At 42.1% G+C, this 18,973-nt stretch overlaps 1 protein-coding gene across 2 annotated transcripts in view; it reads left to right on the forward strand.

Moving 5' to 3' along the window:
• Nucleotides 1-18,973, forward strand: part of Veph1 (ventricular zone expressed PH domain containing 1) — a 198,950-nt gene that overhangs the window by 84,597 nt on the left and 95,380 nt on the right. For both annotated transcript variants that reach the window (XM_040754329.1, XM_040754330.1), the window contains exon 7: nucleotides 9,488-9,708. In XM_040754329.1, coding sequence (XP_040610263.1) covers nucleotides 9,488-9,708 — 221 coding nt within the window. The remainder of the gene's footprint in view (nucleotides 1-9,487; nucleotides 9,709-18,973) is intronic.

Raw genomic sequence — 18,973 nt, forward strand, 5'->3', positions numbered from 1 at the left:
TTTGGTCCTTGCAATGGCTGTTCTTGATTGTCAGCTTGACTACGTCTGGAATTGACTAAAACTCAACATGACTGGGCATGCCTGTGAGGAGTTGTTTTTATTATTATTATTATTATTATTATTATTATTATTATTATTATATCATTTGAAATACACAGACCCACTTCTAATCCAGATATTTGAGGTGGGAAGATAAACCCTTCATCTGGACCACACCTTCTGCTGACAGCCTATATAAAGGACATAGAATACAGAGGCTCCTTCTCTCCCTGCCTGCTTGCTCTCAATCCCTCTAGCAAGTCCGTTCCTTCACTGGCAGCAGAGTCTGCTTCTTCGGAATTCTGTCATGTACTGAAAAGTGGCTGAGACATCCAACCTGAATGTCTGCATTGTGGATGAGTTTCTGTCCCACCAATCCCACAGCAGTTTAGTCCCAAATAAACACACAGAGGCTTATATTAATTAGAAACTGTTTGACCATTAGCTTAGGCTTCTTACTGCCTAGCTCTCTCTTAAATATTAACCCATTTGTATTAATCTATGTATCTACACGTGGTCTTGGCTTACCAGAGAATGCCTGGCATCCTATCTTCCTGGTAGGATGGTGTCTCCTGACGACTGTCTTTCTGCCATTCCTCTTCCCAAAATTCTTCTAGTCTGTAGCTCCACCTATGCTTCCTGCCAGGCTACTGGCCAATCAGCATTTATTCATCAACTGATAAGAGAAACATATATTCACAGCAAACAAAAAGACATCCCCCATCACTGAACAACTACTGGATTCTTGGACCTTCTGTTTATAGGCAGCCATGATTGAGATGATAGATTAGATTAGATTAGATTAGATAGGTATCCATTCTATAAGTTTGTTCCTCTAGACAACCCTGACTAGTACACATTTGATACAAAAAGTGTTTCCAGAGCAAGAGGTATAAGGACAAATAAAATTTTAAGTATTTGGAATAAACTTTCCATTTGCCAGCAGCTACAGTTACTGAAGCCTCTTCTGGGAGCTCAGAGTATACTAAAAGCCCATGGTGTGAACTACTTCACAAACTTAAGGAGTCAAATACATTTGATTATTGTGATTCACCAATTGTGAGAAGAAACTGAATTGATGACTCTGTATTTAAAATTTTGACAGTTTGTGGAAAAATAAGGAAAATGATGGTGCTATACTTGTCAGTTGTTTCTAGAATCTCTGGATAAACTGACAAAGGAAAAGAATGAACTCCATGATAAAATTAACCAACTCCTAGCATCTCAGTATATGGTTGAGGACAACGACTCAATGATAAAACTGACCAGCTCCAGAAGCTCACAAACGGTCTAAAGGTTTCTAAGCGTGTCCTGGAAGAGAATTGCTCTCCAGCAACCACAGAACTCTTAAGTTTTGGAAAATCAAACTGAAACCCTCATTATACAGTTGGCTGGATTGCAGTGAGAATTCAAGTCCCAGCCTTGGAGGGTGTCCGTAGTTGAGTAAGAGCATTAACTGGTAAAGAATGGGATCCTATATCTTGGGATGCATATATGTGGGAGGACCCTATTGAGACTGAGAACTTTCAACCCGCAGATTCTCAAGGATTTATCTCACCTGAAGAAGTTACTCCATCCCTAGCATAAGATGTACTCCCATCCCTACCCCAGTGAAATAGTGCCTTTTTTCTCATTTGTCTGAAGAAATCAATCCTTCAGTGCGTTAAACCAACAGTGACTGTCTCTGAAGGATATCCCAGGCAAGACAACACTGATGTCCCTCAGGGCCTACCAATACTTGCTTCTAGACCTATAACCATAATTAAGGCTAAGCAGACTCCTAAAGGGGAAGAAGAAAGTGCAGCTATGAGGAAATACACTACACTGCTAAAGAACTTAATGACTTGGCTAATTCATTTAAGCAGGAATCTGGGAACTATGTGTGGGAATGGATTTTAAAGGTGTGGGACAATGGTGGAAACAGCATAAAACTGGATCATGCTGATCTTATTGATATGGGCCTGTTGAGTGAAGATCCTAGGTTTAATATGGAAGCGTCCACAGTTAAAGAAGGTGTCAAAAGCTTGCTTGAATTCTTGTCTGAAGCACTTGTCAAGAGATGGCCTACTGAAAAGAGGTCAGGGATGCCTGATTTTCCTTGGCTTAATGTTGATGAAGGGATTTTAAGGCTCAGGAAAACTGAAATGCTAGAATGGGGATGCTGTGGAAATCCTCCGCAATGGGAAGACCAAGAAGACACACCCTTCACTGATTCTTTAAGATGAAAAATGTTGATAGAGGAGCCAGCACAGTTGAAGAGCTTTGTCACCCTTTTTCTTGTACCGGGACCTTAGGTTTGGTGGTGACACTGCAGCTCAGATGCATGAATTAAATGCAGTGGTTTAACTAGGCCCCAAAGTAGCAGGGGACAGCGGGCAGCACTGAATCAACAAAGGAAAGGTGATTGTAGTTATCGTAACGGGCAGAATAGACAAAGCAATATTCATAATGTCCTGACCCATAAAAGGTCAGCACAGGCAAAGTGAATTTTATGGGGGCACGATTCATATGGACCTTTGGTACTGGCTGATCAACCACAGTGTATCCAGACATGAAGCAGACAAGAAGCCTACTGAATGTTTGTTTGATCTCTATACATGGGGAAATTCTCAAACAAAGGGCTGCATTAGGTCTTGGCAAAAGAGAATCCTGGGCCACAAAGCAACTCTAGACTTGGAACAGTTCACAGATCCAGAACCCCTTGAACGAAGGGTCAGCCAGGTTCCCTTGAGGGAAGACCTTGATAAAATGCCTAAAAATTTTACTGTTGGCTTTTGCCCAGTCCTCCTCCAGAGGAACCTACAGCCTTTTACAAGAGTAATATACACTAAGGGAAATGAAAACTTAGTCCGTTGGATACTGATTTAAAAGACACTGATTCCAGGAGATACCAAGAAATATTGTGGCCCTCCAGTTAAAGTAGGGTCTTATGGAGGTCAGGTGAGCAATTGAGCTTTTGTTGACCTCCACCTCACAGCAGGTCCATTAGGTACCTGAACTCATCCCGTGGTTATTTCTCCAGTTCCAGACTATATAATTGGGATAGATATGCTCTGAAGTTATCAGAATTCTCACATTGGTTCCCTGACCCGTGACATGGGTTCCATTATGTTTGGAAAGGCTAAACAAGGACCTTTATAGTTGCCTCTGCCGGGGAAAACAATGAATCAAAAACAGCATCACAACCCTAGAGGAGCTGCAGAAATCAGTGCCACCCTCAAGGAATTAAGACAGTCAGGTGTGAATCTTTAACATTTTCTATCTGGCTAGTGCAGAAGCAGATGGATAGTATAGAATGACAGTTGACTATGGAAAACTCAGTCAAGTAGTGACTCCTATTGCAGCTGCTGTACCAGATGTGGCATGCTTAGTTGAACAGATTAACAGATTAACACATCCTGGTGCATGACATGCAGCTATTGGTTTAGCAAATGCCTGTTTCTCAGTACCTGTACATAAGGACAACCAGAAGCAATTTGCTTTCAGTTAGCAAGGCCAACAGTATACCTTTACATTTTTACCCCAAGGATATATTTACTCCCCTGCCCTGTGTCATAACTTAGAAGGAATCTTGATCAATGATTATACAAAATATCACATTGGTGCATTACCTTGATGGCATCATGCTGATTGGACCAACTGAGCAGGAGGCAGAAACAGCTTTGGACTTGCTGGTAAGTAACACATCTGTACATCAAAGGATAGAAAATAAATCCAACCAAAATGTAAGGGCCTTCTACCTCAGTAATATTCTTTTGAGTCCGGTGATATGGAGCACGCAGAGATAATCCTTCTAAGGCGAAGGATAAGTTATTGTACCCGGCTCCTCCCACTACTAAGAAAGAAGCATGGCATTTAGTGGGCCTATTTGGATTCCAGAGACGACACATCCTTCACTTGGGTATAACCTCTTACCCAAAGTAACCTATATTTTGAAGTCAAGGCATTTTTAAAATATATAGGTTAGTTTAATCCAGTTTTTAATAACCCAGTGCGTCTTAGCAGTGTCATTCCTTCATTAGCCATCAGAAAATATAAAGGCAACACAGTAACATATAGATTCCAGACTCTCTGTGTATTCCCATCTTTTATGTGGTTTATGGTTTTTTAAATTCTATTTCTTCTTAAGGACCTTTTATTATTTTTAAACTATTTTTTTAAATCTATGACCATTTCTACCCGTCCTCTCCTAAGCCTATGTATATTTTAAAACATATGCTAACCCATTTAAATGTTTTTTCCCTGCCTGGATCTGTCTTTATTGAACATCTGTATTGTTTTTTGATTGCATGAAGTGAATTGTCAACTGTTAGGTCAACTGCTGCTGGGGTAGCTTTAGCTTAGTGCATGGCGGCAGTGTGTGGTGGCTGGCAACTGACTCCTCCCACAGGCAGGTGCTGAGAGACACATCTCACTCAGTACTGTGAGTCAAGAGACCAGAAAGCTGCATTTGGCTCTGTTTTTGTGTGTTTAGAAACTTTTTAAAGCTTTTTAAGGCTTTATGTGGATGTAGGTGCCCAATGTTTGGGCAACAGGTACAGAGGAAGGTGGTTATCAATGCCAGCTAAGGCCGTGTGGCCAGTCGCAGAAACGAGGATTATAACTGACGTGTTTCTGTCACATTAGTTAACACTGTGTTTGCACAAGTATTTGTGTTTTCTTTCCTCTATTTCTCTACCTTGTAGTGTAAAATCAATTAAGAGAACATCAGTGGTTGTCACATTTTAGTTTGAGATACCGAATGAACGTCCCTCAGGGGACACTGCTGCCTGCATCTGCAGTTGTATGAGGGGGAGTTATATCATGTTAGCCATAATTACAACTCAGTTATTGTTTTCATTTGGAAATTAGCCACGACATAAAGAGATGCAGTTGTGTGTCAAACTGATAAGGAGCATACTGTGGTGAATATTCTTGCTTGTCAGCTTGACTCCATCTGGAATTAACTAAAGCTCAAACGACTGGGCACATCTGTGAGGGATGTTTCTCTTAGTTCAGTCATTTGAAGCCAGAAGACCCATTTCTAACCCAAATCTTTTGAGTGGGAAGACACACCTTAATCCAGATTTTTTTTGAGGTCGGAAAATCCCACCTTTAATCTGGACCACACCTTCTTTTGTCAGCCTATATAAAGGACATGGAAGAAGGAAGACCCCACCCCACCCCACACCCTGCCCCGCCCTGCCCCGCCCCGCCCCACCCCACCCCACCCCATTTGCTCTTGCTCTCACTAGGAAGTCCATTCCTTCTCTGACATTGCAGCCTACTTCTTTGGGATTTCAGAGTATACTGAACACCAGCTAAGACATGCAGCCTTGTGCACTAACCATCTACTGGATTCTTGGACATTCTGTTCATGGGCAGCTATTATTAGATTAGCTGGGCCCCCTTTATATATACACATATACATGCATATACACAGACACACACACACACATACAGATAGATCCATTCTTTAAGTTTTTTTTTTTTCCTCTAGAGAACCCTACCTAATAAAGTCCTCTACTCGGTATATGTAGAAGGGGGGTTTAAGTGGAGCTTAGCTGGAGGAGGTCGGTGCCTGCCCCCCCAATTCCTGTCATTTTCCTATGTCCAGACTAATAATACAATGTGTCAGACTATATTCATGTGTATGGACTATATCCCCTTAAGCTGTAAGTTCTAATGAACCCTTCCCTTAAGTTGCTTCTTGTCCAGCATTTTGTTACAACAACAAAAACAAATATATGTGTGGCAGGGATTAATAGACTGTGGATATCAAGATGCAAGAGTATTTAATTCCTTTACAGAAAACAGCACTTAATGTGCTCATCCTCTCACATGTGTTATATCATCTATAAATGACTTAGAAGGCCTAACACAGTGTAAGTCCTGTGCTGGCCATTTCATGCTCAATTGTTTAGAGAACAATGACAATAACGGTCTGCACATGTGCAGTACAGATGCCCATTGCCCCCTTGAGTATTGCAATATTTCAGTTAGTTGAATCCACAGATACTGAACTCGTGGACACAGACTGCCAACTCTATCAGTTGCCGGTAATAAAACCTGAGGTTGGAGTGGAAATTAGAATTTTGAAAATCTATACCCGCCACTCTAAACACGGTGGTTTCCCTAGTGCCAGGACTTTCCTGATTTAAAAAAAAATGATGGTTATATGAACAGTTGAGATTTGCATGGTTTGTTGCTGATATTGTTATTGATTTCTCCTTTTAAAACATAATATTTTTATTGATAATTCTTGCATGCCATTCAATGATTTTTTTCCCAATTTCCCCCTACTCCTCTCTGTTTGGAAGATATGCCTAATGTAGTGAACCAATGTTTTGCCAAATAATCAATACTTAACATTATAATATCATGCATGGGTAAATGACCCATTTAAACTACAAGACAGATTTTAATGTGACAGAGTACAAAATATTAATATTGCATATTGGTACATCACTTACTGTGTTTCATGTACTATCCATGAAGAAGGTGCATAATTATCAAGCTATTTTGAAAATAATCCCAATTTTTTCAACTATATTATCTATATGGGGTCAGATATAATGCATCAGGTGAAGAACAGATATGAGAATACTGGGGTTTTTTCCGTATGAGCAAACACTACACTACAGAGATTCACAAAAGTTCTGTTTTGAAAATTGAGATTTTTTTTCACAAACACATGTACCTAACATTGAAAATGAACACAAGTATGAAGTCTAAAGTCTATACCAAATTGTTTACATGAATAAGGAGGGGTTTCTCTTCCATGACTTCTTCCCCATTACCTGATACAAAGATGCTACAAAAAGGGTTTAAAACATGAACAGGGTTAGAGATATGGATGAGCAAAATAATGACAAGTTCATTGACAGGAGCTATGTCAGGTTTTTTGAGAACTTTATGTTGTTTCTGCTGCCGAAAAACTTAAGGGTCTAACCTTCTTGGAAACATGCATGAACAGTCACAAACCCATACGCTGACAACACATTATTAAAATTCAATAAAATCTCTAACCAAACAGATTTTCATACTTGAATTTTATCTTGTAAGCACTCATTACTGCAACCCAAGTGTTGAGGCACTAAAGTATTAGTAACAGTTTCCCTTAATCATGAATTGGTTCATGTAACAGAATGCAACAATTTAGGATTGAATTTAGATAACTCGAGTGATCTGAATGAGGTTTTTTATGCAATTAAAGAAAAGTGTGGCCAGGCGGTGGTGGCGCATGCCTTTAATCCCAGCACATGGGAGGCAGAGGCAGGGGGATCTCTGTGAGTTCGAGGCCAGGCTGGACCGACAGCCTCCAAAACAATACAGAGAAACCCTGTCTCATAAAAACCAAAAAAGAAAAGAAAAGAAAAGTGTGAAAACAAAAAGGGTTACCTTACCAATGAAATTGTAGGACTTTTGTACATATGCGTTTGCAAGTGCAAACATATAGAGACATCATAATGCTTGAACAGATTGTTGACACTTGTCAGATTGTTTTTTTCTCTCCAGAATCTTGTGTAACTTAATGTGTGTTGGAAAAGATCTTACCAAATCCTTTATAATAAGATTCCCTTCCGCATGAACTTTCTCAGGTCCTCAAAGATTATTGTGATGTGCAAAGTTCACAGTTTTACCACACCAATTACATCTTTAGGGTTTCTCTGCAGTATGATGTTTTTCACGTTTTTAAAGACGGATGGTAAATACACGGGCTTTACCATGTATTTGCACAGTATTTATGGCGCTTACCGGGTAAATCAAATGCAATTAAGCAAAAGGAACTGCATAATTGTGATGACAAATGAGAGACCACAAAGGGAAGGGTTGGTGCCAAGGCCAGTGAGGACACAATAATCAGAGACAGGGGGGCTGTGTGGCTTGGAGCATGTTAGTCTCTCCTTAGTTTCTTCCCCATAAAATGATAGCCATCACATCACTTACCTCACAGTATCGTTCAAAGGATCCCCTGAGTACTGAAGAGCATGTGGGATAGCCTTGGCACTTAGACTAATTGGCTTGTGTACTGAAGAGCAGGGGGGATAGCCTTGACACTTAGACTAACTGCTCTTGTGAACTGAAGAGCATGGGGGATAGCCTTGGCACTTAGACTAACTGCTCTTGTCAATTCATGCCTGAGTCGACAGCAACCAGCCCACATTACGACACACAAGTGCCGCTGACCTTGCCCCACTGAGGCAAGACTGAGACGGCCAGATGCAGTCACTAAGCCTCAGAGACAAAACGCTGTGGAGCTGAGAAAGACGTCAGAGTCCCGTAACCCCATTCTTGCCCTAACATCATACTTTCACGTCCAGGATCACATCTGTTACCCCTGTGAGGAACCTGGATGCGCTCCAAGGTTTCAGAACAAATGATGTGAAGCTGGCGTGGATTCACATGCCGGGTCCCAAGCAGCTAAGATTTTTCTTGTTCCTGGAATGTGATTAATTTTCACTTCAGCTCGGTTTAGCTGCCAGAGGATCATTCAGAAAGAGGCTCGCTTCAGCAAGCATCCACACGGGCATCTTCACCGTCAGGAAGACGAATGCTTCTAAGAAAAAGAATGTTCTAGTGGGGTTTTGTGTGTGTGTGTGTGTGTGTGTGTGTGTGTGTGTGTGTGTGTGTGTGTGTGTGTGTGATGAGAAAGCATTTGGAGTGGGGGGGGGAGGGTGGAGAGAGAATCCCTGGGTCAATCCAGGGCCTCACGTGTGCTATGAAGTTGCTATAGCAAGGGATCTACATCTGCAGCCCAGGACGCCCCCTCCACAGAGCCACAGGCATACTTAAATATTTGTGGAATGGCTTTTTAGAATCCTAAAGCAGAATCTGACCCTGAAGCTGAGGAGTGTACGTGGAGTTTGGAAGTTGCGCTTTCAGTGAGACAAACAATAGATACAATATCACATCCCATTTGGCCCGGCTCCGCCCACCCTGTATCAAGCAGGGTGAACTTAACTCTAATTGTTACTAAGGTTTATGAGCTTGCTGGGCTTCAATTATTTAAAAAAATATATAATGTTACCTTCTCTCTGGGATGTGCCTAGTGCACTGCTTAAAGTTAATTTCCCAGGGTCTCTTCTTCCTGCTTCGTGTTTTATTTTGCGGCACATTTCTCCACCCGGCACACACTGTGTGTGTGCTTTACGTGGGTGTTTTGTTCACTCTGCCTGCTAAGTCATGACAACAGGTTTCCGCCCTTTTCCTTTTGTGATGTGTTCCCAACTTCTACGATGTGCCTGACGCGTGATGAAGATCCCCCCCACTTCTGTGTTCTTATCTAACGGGAATAGACAATGCCTCTGTGACGCGTTGCGTATCATGAACCCACGCAAAACGCGATGTCTTCAAAAGTGCTCGCATTGCTAGCGCCACCCACATTTCTTTGAAGGGATCTGGTTCGTGAAATTTTGACCGTTACATTATCATGAAGACTTCTGTCGTTGTTCGTTGTTGTTGGCAGGAAAGAGCCAGGAGCTGCCTGAGATACCTGGTAAGCCAGCTGGCTAACATGGAGCATTCGTTTCACCATATTCTGCTGCTGGAAATTAAGAGCATCACTGATGCCTTCTCTTCCATCCTGGGCCCTCACAGCAGGGACATCTTCCGAATGAGCAACAGCTTCACCAACATTGCCAAGCTGCTTTCACGACAACTGGAAAACGGCAGGGCTGGGAATGGCAGGTATCTATAGAAACCAAATAGAGCAAATATCTAAAAGAAGTGAAAAAAATATGATAAAGAAATAGAGTGAAGTACAAATGACAATGCCAAGTAGCGTTCATTTGTTTATTCAATAAGCTCTTGATAGTTGTTTATTCTGTACTGGGAATCTAAGCAGGGGGATGGAGGTCACTGTCCGGTAGACTAAATATTTAAATAATTAGAGAACAAAATTAGACGCTAGAGGAAGAGTATACTGATAAAGATGGGTTCAAAGAACTTGGAGAACAGTGAGATGTTGGGTTCTACCTGTGTATGGAAGAAGGAGGGGGCGGTAAAATGGGTACCAAGAAGCATCTAGAATAAGAGGCATTTTGGAGCAAGTCCTGGGAAATAACTAGATAGCACCAGGCTGTATTTTTGGTGGCATGCATGCCTTTTTTTGAAATGGGCGTCCTATTGTTTAAATGAAGTGTATGTTACAAGAAAAGCAACATTTGAGATGATGATGGAGTAGAGGCCAGGATAAGACATGGTGGACTTGGCATACCTTCCTAAGAATTTTTCTATTTTGTCCTGCAGGAATCACTGTGGGATTTAGTTCATGGTGGGGTAAAGTCCAAACCCATTTCAAGGCCACTCTGGTCTCAGTACAGAGATTGTCCTGGCAAGAAGATGACAAGAGCCACATCAAGCAAGGGAAAGACATTACATGGCAATGGGTACTGGCCATGAGGAAATTATTGGTGCTGGTTGTGAATGAGCTGGCAAAAGTTGGCTTAGTTGGAAAGAGTGACTATAACTGAAGAATAAGAGTGAATTCAGTGCACACATCTAGTCCTTTCTATTCTTGTGGGGTTATCTTGTACATTACAGAGTATTTATCAGAAACCCAAGTCTTTACTTATTAGACGATAGCACCAGTATCTTCTCTCAGTTGTGACAATGAACTTAGCTGTGACATTTCTAAATGTACTCTAGGAGACAAAAAGTGCCCTAGTTGAGAACCACTGCTATATACATACAGTATTTAAAAATAGCACACCCCTGACTTACCTAGCAATATCTTTATCATAGTAGCATCCAATAATGTTTATGAATCCCCAAACAGATAAGTTTCAGAAACGTGGTTTAGTGTGGTGATATTTTGTTTGTGCTTTAACAAATAAAGCTTGCCTGAAGATCAGAGCGCAGAGCTAGCCACTAGTTAGCTATAGAGGCCAGGCAGTGGTGGTACACACCCTTAATTCCAGCACTAGGGAGGTGGAGACAGGAGTGATGGCTGGGCAGAGAGGGGAATATAAGGCTGGAAGAGACAGGAGCTCATTGCATTCAGTCTGAGGATTCATAAGGACAGGATTGCCTCTTTGGTTTGAGCAAAGTGGTGGCTGGCTTTCCTGCTTCTCTGACACTTCTGCATTAACCCTGATATCTGACTCTGGGTTTTTATTGTTAAGACCAACTAGAATTCAAGCCACAGTTTAGAGTCTCTGCTGCTGGCACTGAGGAAAATTTTATACTGTGTGCACAGCCAACCTGCTTGTGACCTCTTCCAGCCATGATGAACACACTTGCCAGAAGAAAAGCTCAAGGGCATGCCCTAGCTAGGGGACATGTTGCTGACAAACATCTTTGAGCTTGTGTGTGTGTGTGTGTGTGTGTGTGTGAGAGAGAGAGAGAGAGAGAGAGAGAGAGAGAGAGAGAGAGAGAGAGAGAGAGCTTTTTATAAAGTGGAAAAAAGTTACAAGGCTGTGGCACTCAATAATTTAACAGTGAAATTAATCTTTGACAGATGATCCCAGTCCTATTAGCAATAATATTCCCTTTACTGTTTTTCTGAGGTAAAAAGAAAGAGAAGGAATTAAAGGAAGAGAAGGGGGAGGGAGGGAAGGAAGGAAGAAAGGAAGGAAGAAGAGACAGTAGGAAGGGAGGGAGGCATGGGGATGATCTCCAGCACTGAAAAAATAAATAAATAAAAATAAATGAATGAATAGCATTCAGCCCACATATGTCCACCCCTCAGCCTTTTTAAATTCAAAACATTTCTCCCAGTTCAACCTCACTGTCAATCTCCTTCTCACAGATTGTAATTATTCAGTGGGAACCTCAGAAGTGTGGTGTGGACAGCTAGCCTTTTGTGTCCAGAGCTCATCTTCTCTGTCATGGTTGCTAAGGGCTTCTCTCCCAGCATCTTTTCCTTGAATAGTCTACCCTGGGACCATGTGATTCCACTCATTTGAGTCCATGCCCCCAAAGCAGAAAGGTCTATACTTTTTGTGTAAAGCCAAGACAAAAACAAAAAAACCTGATTCTTACAATTAAAGAGAAAATGAATAAGTGAAGCGATCCTGAAAGAAAATTAAAGATGATAAAACTCAAAGCAGATGTCAGCTAATTTACAAATGTGACACACAGCTCAGCAGGCCAGATTGTAGACTTCAGGCCAAAACAAGAAGACTATCAAAAGAAAAACAATTAGCATCCCAGAGAGAATGAAAACCCGGAGCAGATGAGCCTTCCTCTTGCCAAAAAGATTCTGAATAAATTGGGTGAGCTTTGTAAAGGGCAGCAGGTGAGCCTATTTGCATTTTCCCTGTTCCGCTGTCTCTAAAATGTGTTTGCATTTAAGTAAAAGTCAACAAAGTCTAAATGACAGGAGCAAGCAGAGCCTTTAAAATTGGAAATCAATTCTGGGGAAACACAAAGGCAGGCACAATGGCAACTCTCCATTGACTAGGTGGCTAAGGAGTTAGGAAAAGAGACCTATAACTTTCAACCCTTAACCACAGGGCTGCTTGCCTATCAGACGCAGTCAAAACAGGGGAAGGGGAGAGCATGCTCTTGGTGACTGGCTACGGAGCAGCTCCCCGGCAGTCTTGAGTTCAATGACCGATACAGCAGACCACAGCTTCTCAAACTTTTCTACTTGGAACTTCTTGATAGCCAAGCGGTTTTTGTGACCCTGTGTGTGTGTGTGTGTGTGTGTGTGTGTGTGTGTGTGTGTGTGTGTGTGTATGTGTATGTATGTATACATGCATGCATAAAATGAATATACAACCAACACTGATGATAAATCACAAAGAAATCTTTGTTATATATATATATTTATGTTTTGTTGGCAATTAAAACAGATTTGCATACTAATGAGAGAGGTGGTTTTGTTTAGTTTTACAGAAAGGATTAGGTTTTGGCTGGATGTTTAGTACTGCAGAAAGAGACTATCTCTAATGTTTTCTGGAGTTGATCATTATTTTCAGTTTATAATCATCACTGTTGAGATGTCGCTTCACTTGAACACATAGTACAGAAAAGAGAGAAGTGCATATAGGGCCGTTTCAGATACTGTTGGAAATTCTTTCCCAGTACCAAATCAGAATGTGTTTTTTTTTTTTTTTATGAAACATGTTGGGCTTTCAGATAGCAATTTCTAAAACTAAACATCCCAACATACTGCAATCCAAAGACAGTAATTTGGCAGTTGTATGCTGAGAGATGACGGCAGGAAGATACTGAAAGTCTCTGTTTCCAAAATTAAGCCATTGCTTGTATAAGAACAGAAAACTTTTTTTAAAAATTGTTAATTTATTTTTTACATTCTAATCCCAGTTCCCCTTCTCTCCTCTCCTCCCACTCCACCCACCCCCAACTCTACCTCTCATCTGCTCCTCAGGGAAGGTAAACCCTCCCCTAAAGAAGTCTACTGAGTCTGTCCCATCATCTCCTTGAGCCAGGACCAAGGCACCTCCCCTACCCCCACACCCCTGCGTCTAGGCTGGGCAAGGTACCTCTCCTAATAGAATGGGCTCCACTAAGTCAGTTTGTACATTAGTGTTAGATCTTGGACCCACTGCCAGGGACCTCATGTATTGTCCCAGTTACACCATTGTCACCTGTTTTAAGGGAGTCTAGTTCGGCCTTATGCAGGCTCCCCATTTGTCAGACCTGAGTCTGTTATCTCTCACTGGCTCGGATCAGCTGATTCTGTGGGGTTCCCCATCACAGTAAGAACAGAAAACTTTTGCACACAGGAGGAAAACATACCAGAGTCTTGAACCTGAGTTGAGGCATTTCAGCAGCATTTGCTGGTGGCGTGTGGTGTGTTGAATGCGCGGTGCAGGTGCGCCTGTTGTATGTTCAAAACCAAGGCTGCTGTGAAGCCGTGCGTGCGACCTCAGCAAGTGCTGCCAGAGAGTACCTCAGAGTTGTGACATGCTTGATTTTGAATTCATACTTTGCCGTTGCACCTTCACAAGCCTTTTGCTGCTGCCAATTTTTTTTCTCCCAACCCTCACATTCAATTTAAGACATCAGGCGCTAGCAGACACCTTCACCAAGCATGTGTGGCACCAGAAAGGCATCTCTGAGTCAGTGTCAGCAGAAAGGGACCGTTTGCTACAGGTGTCCTTAGCGGGAGATCAGACTCAGACCCCTGTTGGACACGGGAACCTTGGGAAATGAAAGTTGTGGAAAGAGGAACAGGTAGGGAAGTAGGGGAAGAGATGAAAGGGGGGTGAGGATGGCAGGAGCAGAAGGAGAAATGACGGGAACACAGTCTCCAGCCCAGGATTCTTGGTGGTGGACTATCTGCCCCCTTGGGCATGGCTTTTGGAACCTACGACTCCACTGGAGTCGTAGAGGGAGAAAAAAAATGTTTGTACGAAAAGTTCATGACAAAAAGATTCCCTACACCTCTTGCTTAATTAAACAGGTACTTGTTCTCCTGTTGCTGTAGTGGTGATGGTTGGCAGTTGTGTCTCTCTCTTGCCTTAAAGAAGCATGCCTTAAAGTTTAAACTGAGAATGAACAGAAAGCTATCATCAAATCCAGTTGGGTAGGTATAAAACTAATGTAGGGCAGATGGCATGATGGTTAATCTTTTGGGTCATCTTGACTGGGTTTTAAATAACCATGCAACCATGCTTCTGGGTAAGTCTATGAGGTTGTTTTTCAGAAAGAGAAAAAAGGGGGGTGGTTAACCAAGAGAAGACACTCCTTGAACAATGGACACACCATCCTCAGAGCTGGAGTTCTGGACTGAAAAGGAGAGACTGAGCTGAGACCCGGCATACAAGGCATTCATCTGTGTAACTACAGCTGTGCTCCTCTGCTGTGGCAATTCCACCACAAAGGACTGTTTCTGAGCCAAAGCAAACCCTTTCTGCCATCAGCTGTTCTTGTTACTTATTTTTGCCACATCAATGAGATAAGTAGCTAATACCAAAAGTTGGTACCCGTGAAGCTGTTGCTGTGGTTAACCTTACTGCAGTTCACAGGCTTTTGGAACTGGTTTGTAGAAGGGATGTAGAAGAGTTTAAAGCTATGGACCCAGAAAAACCCAGGAATTCTGAAGGCAGCGCTTAGTGGGGCATCCAGTGGGAGTTTGGAAGGTTAGGATACCCTGAGGAGTGCAGGTAATGGAGGCCGGGCTCATGAGGTTTCAGAGGTTACAGGGCTCTGCTGCGAACTGAGCTAGAGGCCATTTGTGTCATATCTCTGCCAATATTCTGTTTCTTCTGCTCACATCATGACAACATAACTGGAACTAAATGCAAAAGTAATGAATGATTCTTTTTTTTCTTTATTCATTTTCTTTTCTTTTTTTTTTTTTTTTGGTGAAGAAAATTTCAAGACAGGAAAGCATTCAGGCTTTTTTTTAAAATCCTGACTACTGCTCACTACTCTTGTCTACAGAGAGAGGAAACAGCAAGTGAGGGAGGAAAAAAACTGGGAAAATATACAGTTTGGCAAGAAGAGACGCATGAAAGAATTTTAATGTTGCAAATAAGGAGGGTACAAAGAATGTAGTTATACTTGCTAAAGAGTTTAGCATGGTGAGAGAAGCCCTGAGCTTTGTGCTGGAAAACAGAAAAGAAGCCCTCACTCACCGAAGGATTTTGAGTGTGAAGGATAAATACATTTGAAAGGGAGGAGCCTGAATTTGGATCTCCAGATGGTCACCTAAGGACATACTTTCCTAGGGTCAGCTTTATTAGACCAGGCTGGCCCCAAACTGAGAGATATGCCTGCCTCTGCCTCCCGAGTGCTGGGATTAAAGGTGTGTGCCACCGCCGCCCACAGCCACCCACCTTAGAGTCATCGTTGAGGACACACAAAGGCTACTGTAGCTCTTATCTAAGAGAGCCAGGCTATATCTCCAACTGGCAACATAACCTGGCAGCACTGGCCATGTGGTATTAGCTTTGCAGGCATGAAGATTACAAGAGAGAGAAAGTGGGTCATGATGGCATCTTTCAAATTTTCAGAAAGTGGCTGAAGCCAGGCAGCGTGTGCGCATCAGGGCTCTGTTCTCTGCAAGGAAACCCTGAGAATGAAACTGGGGAAAGTGAGATCTAAGTTGCCATGGAGACCACAGGATGCTGAGATGCCATAATGGTGAAACACCTATTAAGGAAAGCTGCAAATGGGAAATAGAGCTAGCCCCAGAGAGAGGTTGCATGGTCCACACGAAGGAACTGATGAGATGTGGCTACCCAGACAATTCCATCATAAGCCACAAGTGCTTGATGTTTGCCGTTCTGAGTTCTGGTCTTACTGTAGTCTGACAAATCATCGCTGCCCTCCTGGGGAATGGAAATATTGTCTCATTATACACTGGAAGTATGTCACTTTTTTATTTTGTTTTGCTTTTTGAGACAGGGTTTCTCTGTATTGTTTTGGAGGCTGTCCTGCAACTCGCTCTGTAGACCAGGCTGGCCTCGAACTCGCAGAGATCCACCTGCCTCTGCCTCCCGAGTGCTGGGATTAAAGGCATGCACCACCAACGCCTGGTTAACTTTTTTATTTTTTAAGAGATCAAGTTAAAACATTGCCTTGAACCTTAAAATAAACTTCAAACTTTGGGTTCTTGCCTATGTTAAAACTGTTAAAGTTCCAGAGAGTTTTAAAAATAGACTAAATACCTTTTGAACATGAGATTTTAAGAGGGATGTTATGATTTAAAGTGACAAGGGGTAGAGCTGGGATAGTTAATCTTCAAGGTCCTCTTGACTGGGTGTAGAATCTCTGTGGAAATATACTTATCAGTTTGTCTATTGGGGTATTTCCAGAAAGATTTAACAGAGGGGTGAAGATGTACGCTGAATGTAGGCATTAACATTCCATGACTAGACTGAGTTAGAAAAAGGAGAAAAATGAGCTGAGACCACCATTGATCTCTTGGCTTTCCGATTGTGAAGAGGATGTGACAAAGGTCTCATGTGCCTGCTTCTATGATTCTTCCACTATAGTAGACTATGGATGGGGGAAGTCCTTCTGTATATATGTTTGCCTTATTGGTTGGTAAGTAAAGCACATAATTAAAACTATGTGACATTCTGGACAGTATTGACCCTGCTAAGGAAAAAGTGTTGAAGGTGCTTCCACCCCACTAAGGTAAACACCTAAAAGATGGAACTGGAGTTTCAATGAGGAAAGGGTGTGTCGTTTCCATCTAGAGGTGCCCTGTATCCAAAGAAAATCCTAACAGCCTTTTGTGGGAGCTGTGTGGCTGCGCTGACCCCTCCATAACTATGAAGTAATCACTTTAGGTTTTGCCCTGCTTCTTCCCTAAGAGGTGGAAGCTAACATATGGTACCATTTATGTCCCATCTGTTGCTCATTTACTTCATTGGTCGTCCTTCCTTATCCAGTACTTAGGGCTAAAGGAAGGTCTGTAAAGGTATTTCAGGAATTCGTTTATTAGCAAGAAACATAGGCAGGAGACACCATTATCAGCTCCGGAGACAATGGAGCTAGGCCAACAGGGCTAGCTCTGCACGGTGTGCACAGGGTGGGGGGGGGAGGGAGGATGGGAATGGTGGTGGTCCTGCCTGAAATGTGAGTAACACAGCTGCAGCTTTGCCAGAAGACCCAGGACAACAACATTCAAGTCACAGGACACACAAAAGCGTAGGCTTTTGTTGAGTGCCTATGGCCTAGTATTCTGTTTCAAACAAGGCAGAGAACACCCAGGTTCTAGCCTGGAGAAGGGAAAGGGAGGGCACTTGTGGGAGATGTAATGGAGACTTGACCTTCTCCTACCCATCTGAGGTGCTGGCAGTTCTGCAGGGTCTCAGCAGACCCTCAATACCTAGCTGCTTGATATTTGGCTTCAGGAAATGGTCCTGGTTCCTCTGCTCCATCCATCATGTTTGAATTTTAAAGCTATCTCTTGTGTGGTGTTTTCTGACTCTTGAACGTCATTTCAGTTGGGGCTAAAAGGAAAGCAAATGCTTATCTTCCCAATCAGTGTGATGGTTTCTCAGGGACTACATAGCATTCTGTTCTGGTATCTGGCTCCTGGAGCGTATGGCTTGGAGATACTAGAATTTGATCATTCTTAGTTACCATGACATCGCCAGTCTCATAATGCATATCACTTATTCCTGAGATAGAGTAAAATGTGGCCTAAACCAAACATCTTCTGAAAGGCGGTGTGTTTGGAAGGCAGGGGAAAATTAAGTGAGTTAGTTTTGGAAGCACACACTTCTATCAGTTTTGAGTTGGCTAAGTAGCCTTCAGGAAGTATCTTCGTATCTCTGAACTGCTTCCTCCTGAATGGAACCACTGATAGACTCTCCCTCACTCACTTGTGTAAGAAGAAATTCCCATACAGAGGATTTCCCCTGCTATTGGTGCTGGGTGTGTTCTAAGACCCTCACCCCCAGCCTAAAATCCAAGATAGTACCAACTCCTATATGTACTATGAGTTTCCTAATGCGTGTATAGTTATAATGAAATTTATTTTAGTTATTAGCCACAGTCAGCAATTAATAATGCTAAATAACTATTAATAAAATAGAACAATTATGTCAATATAGTATTTTAGGGGTTTTTTTCACCCTCTCACAACATCTTATTGTACTTTCTTTGCCTTCTCAATAAAGTGACCACAAACCACTAACACATCTCTGGCTAATTCAAACCGATGAAATAATTATTCTTGTGCTTTAGAGCCACTATTAAGAAAAAAGAGAGTTACTCAAATACAAACATTTTAATAGCACACAAATTGATATGATAATTAATGGGGCAATATAGTGTATACTGTGTAGTCATGGATATTCTAGACAAAAGACGATGCTTGTTCTGGCTGAAACAGAACGAGGTGGTATAAAAATTCATCACAATACTCAGAATGATACCCACTTTAACATTCATTGATTTGTTTGTTTCTGGAATTTTCCATTTGATGTAACAGGTAGCTGAACCCTTGTAAAGCAAAACTGAAGATAAAAGGTCACAGATATCCTGCATTTAGAACATCAATTGCCTACGGATAAAAAGC

This window comes from Mesocricetus auratus, unplaced genomic scaffold (genome assembly GCF_017639785.1).
Source record: "Mesocricetus auratus isolate SY011 unplaced genomic scaffold, BCM_Maur_2.0 Super-Scaffold_100011, whole genome shotgun sequence".
Classification (NCBI taxonomy): Eukaryota; Metazoa; Chordata; class Mammalia; order Rodentia; family Cricetidae; genus Mesocricetus; species Mesocricetus auratus.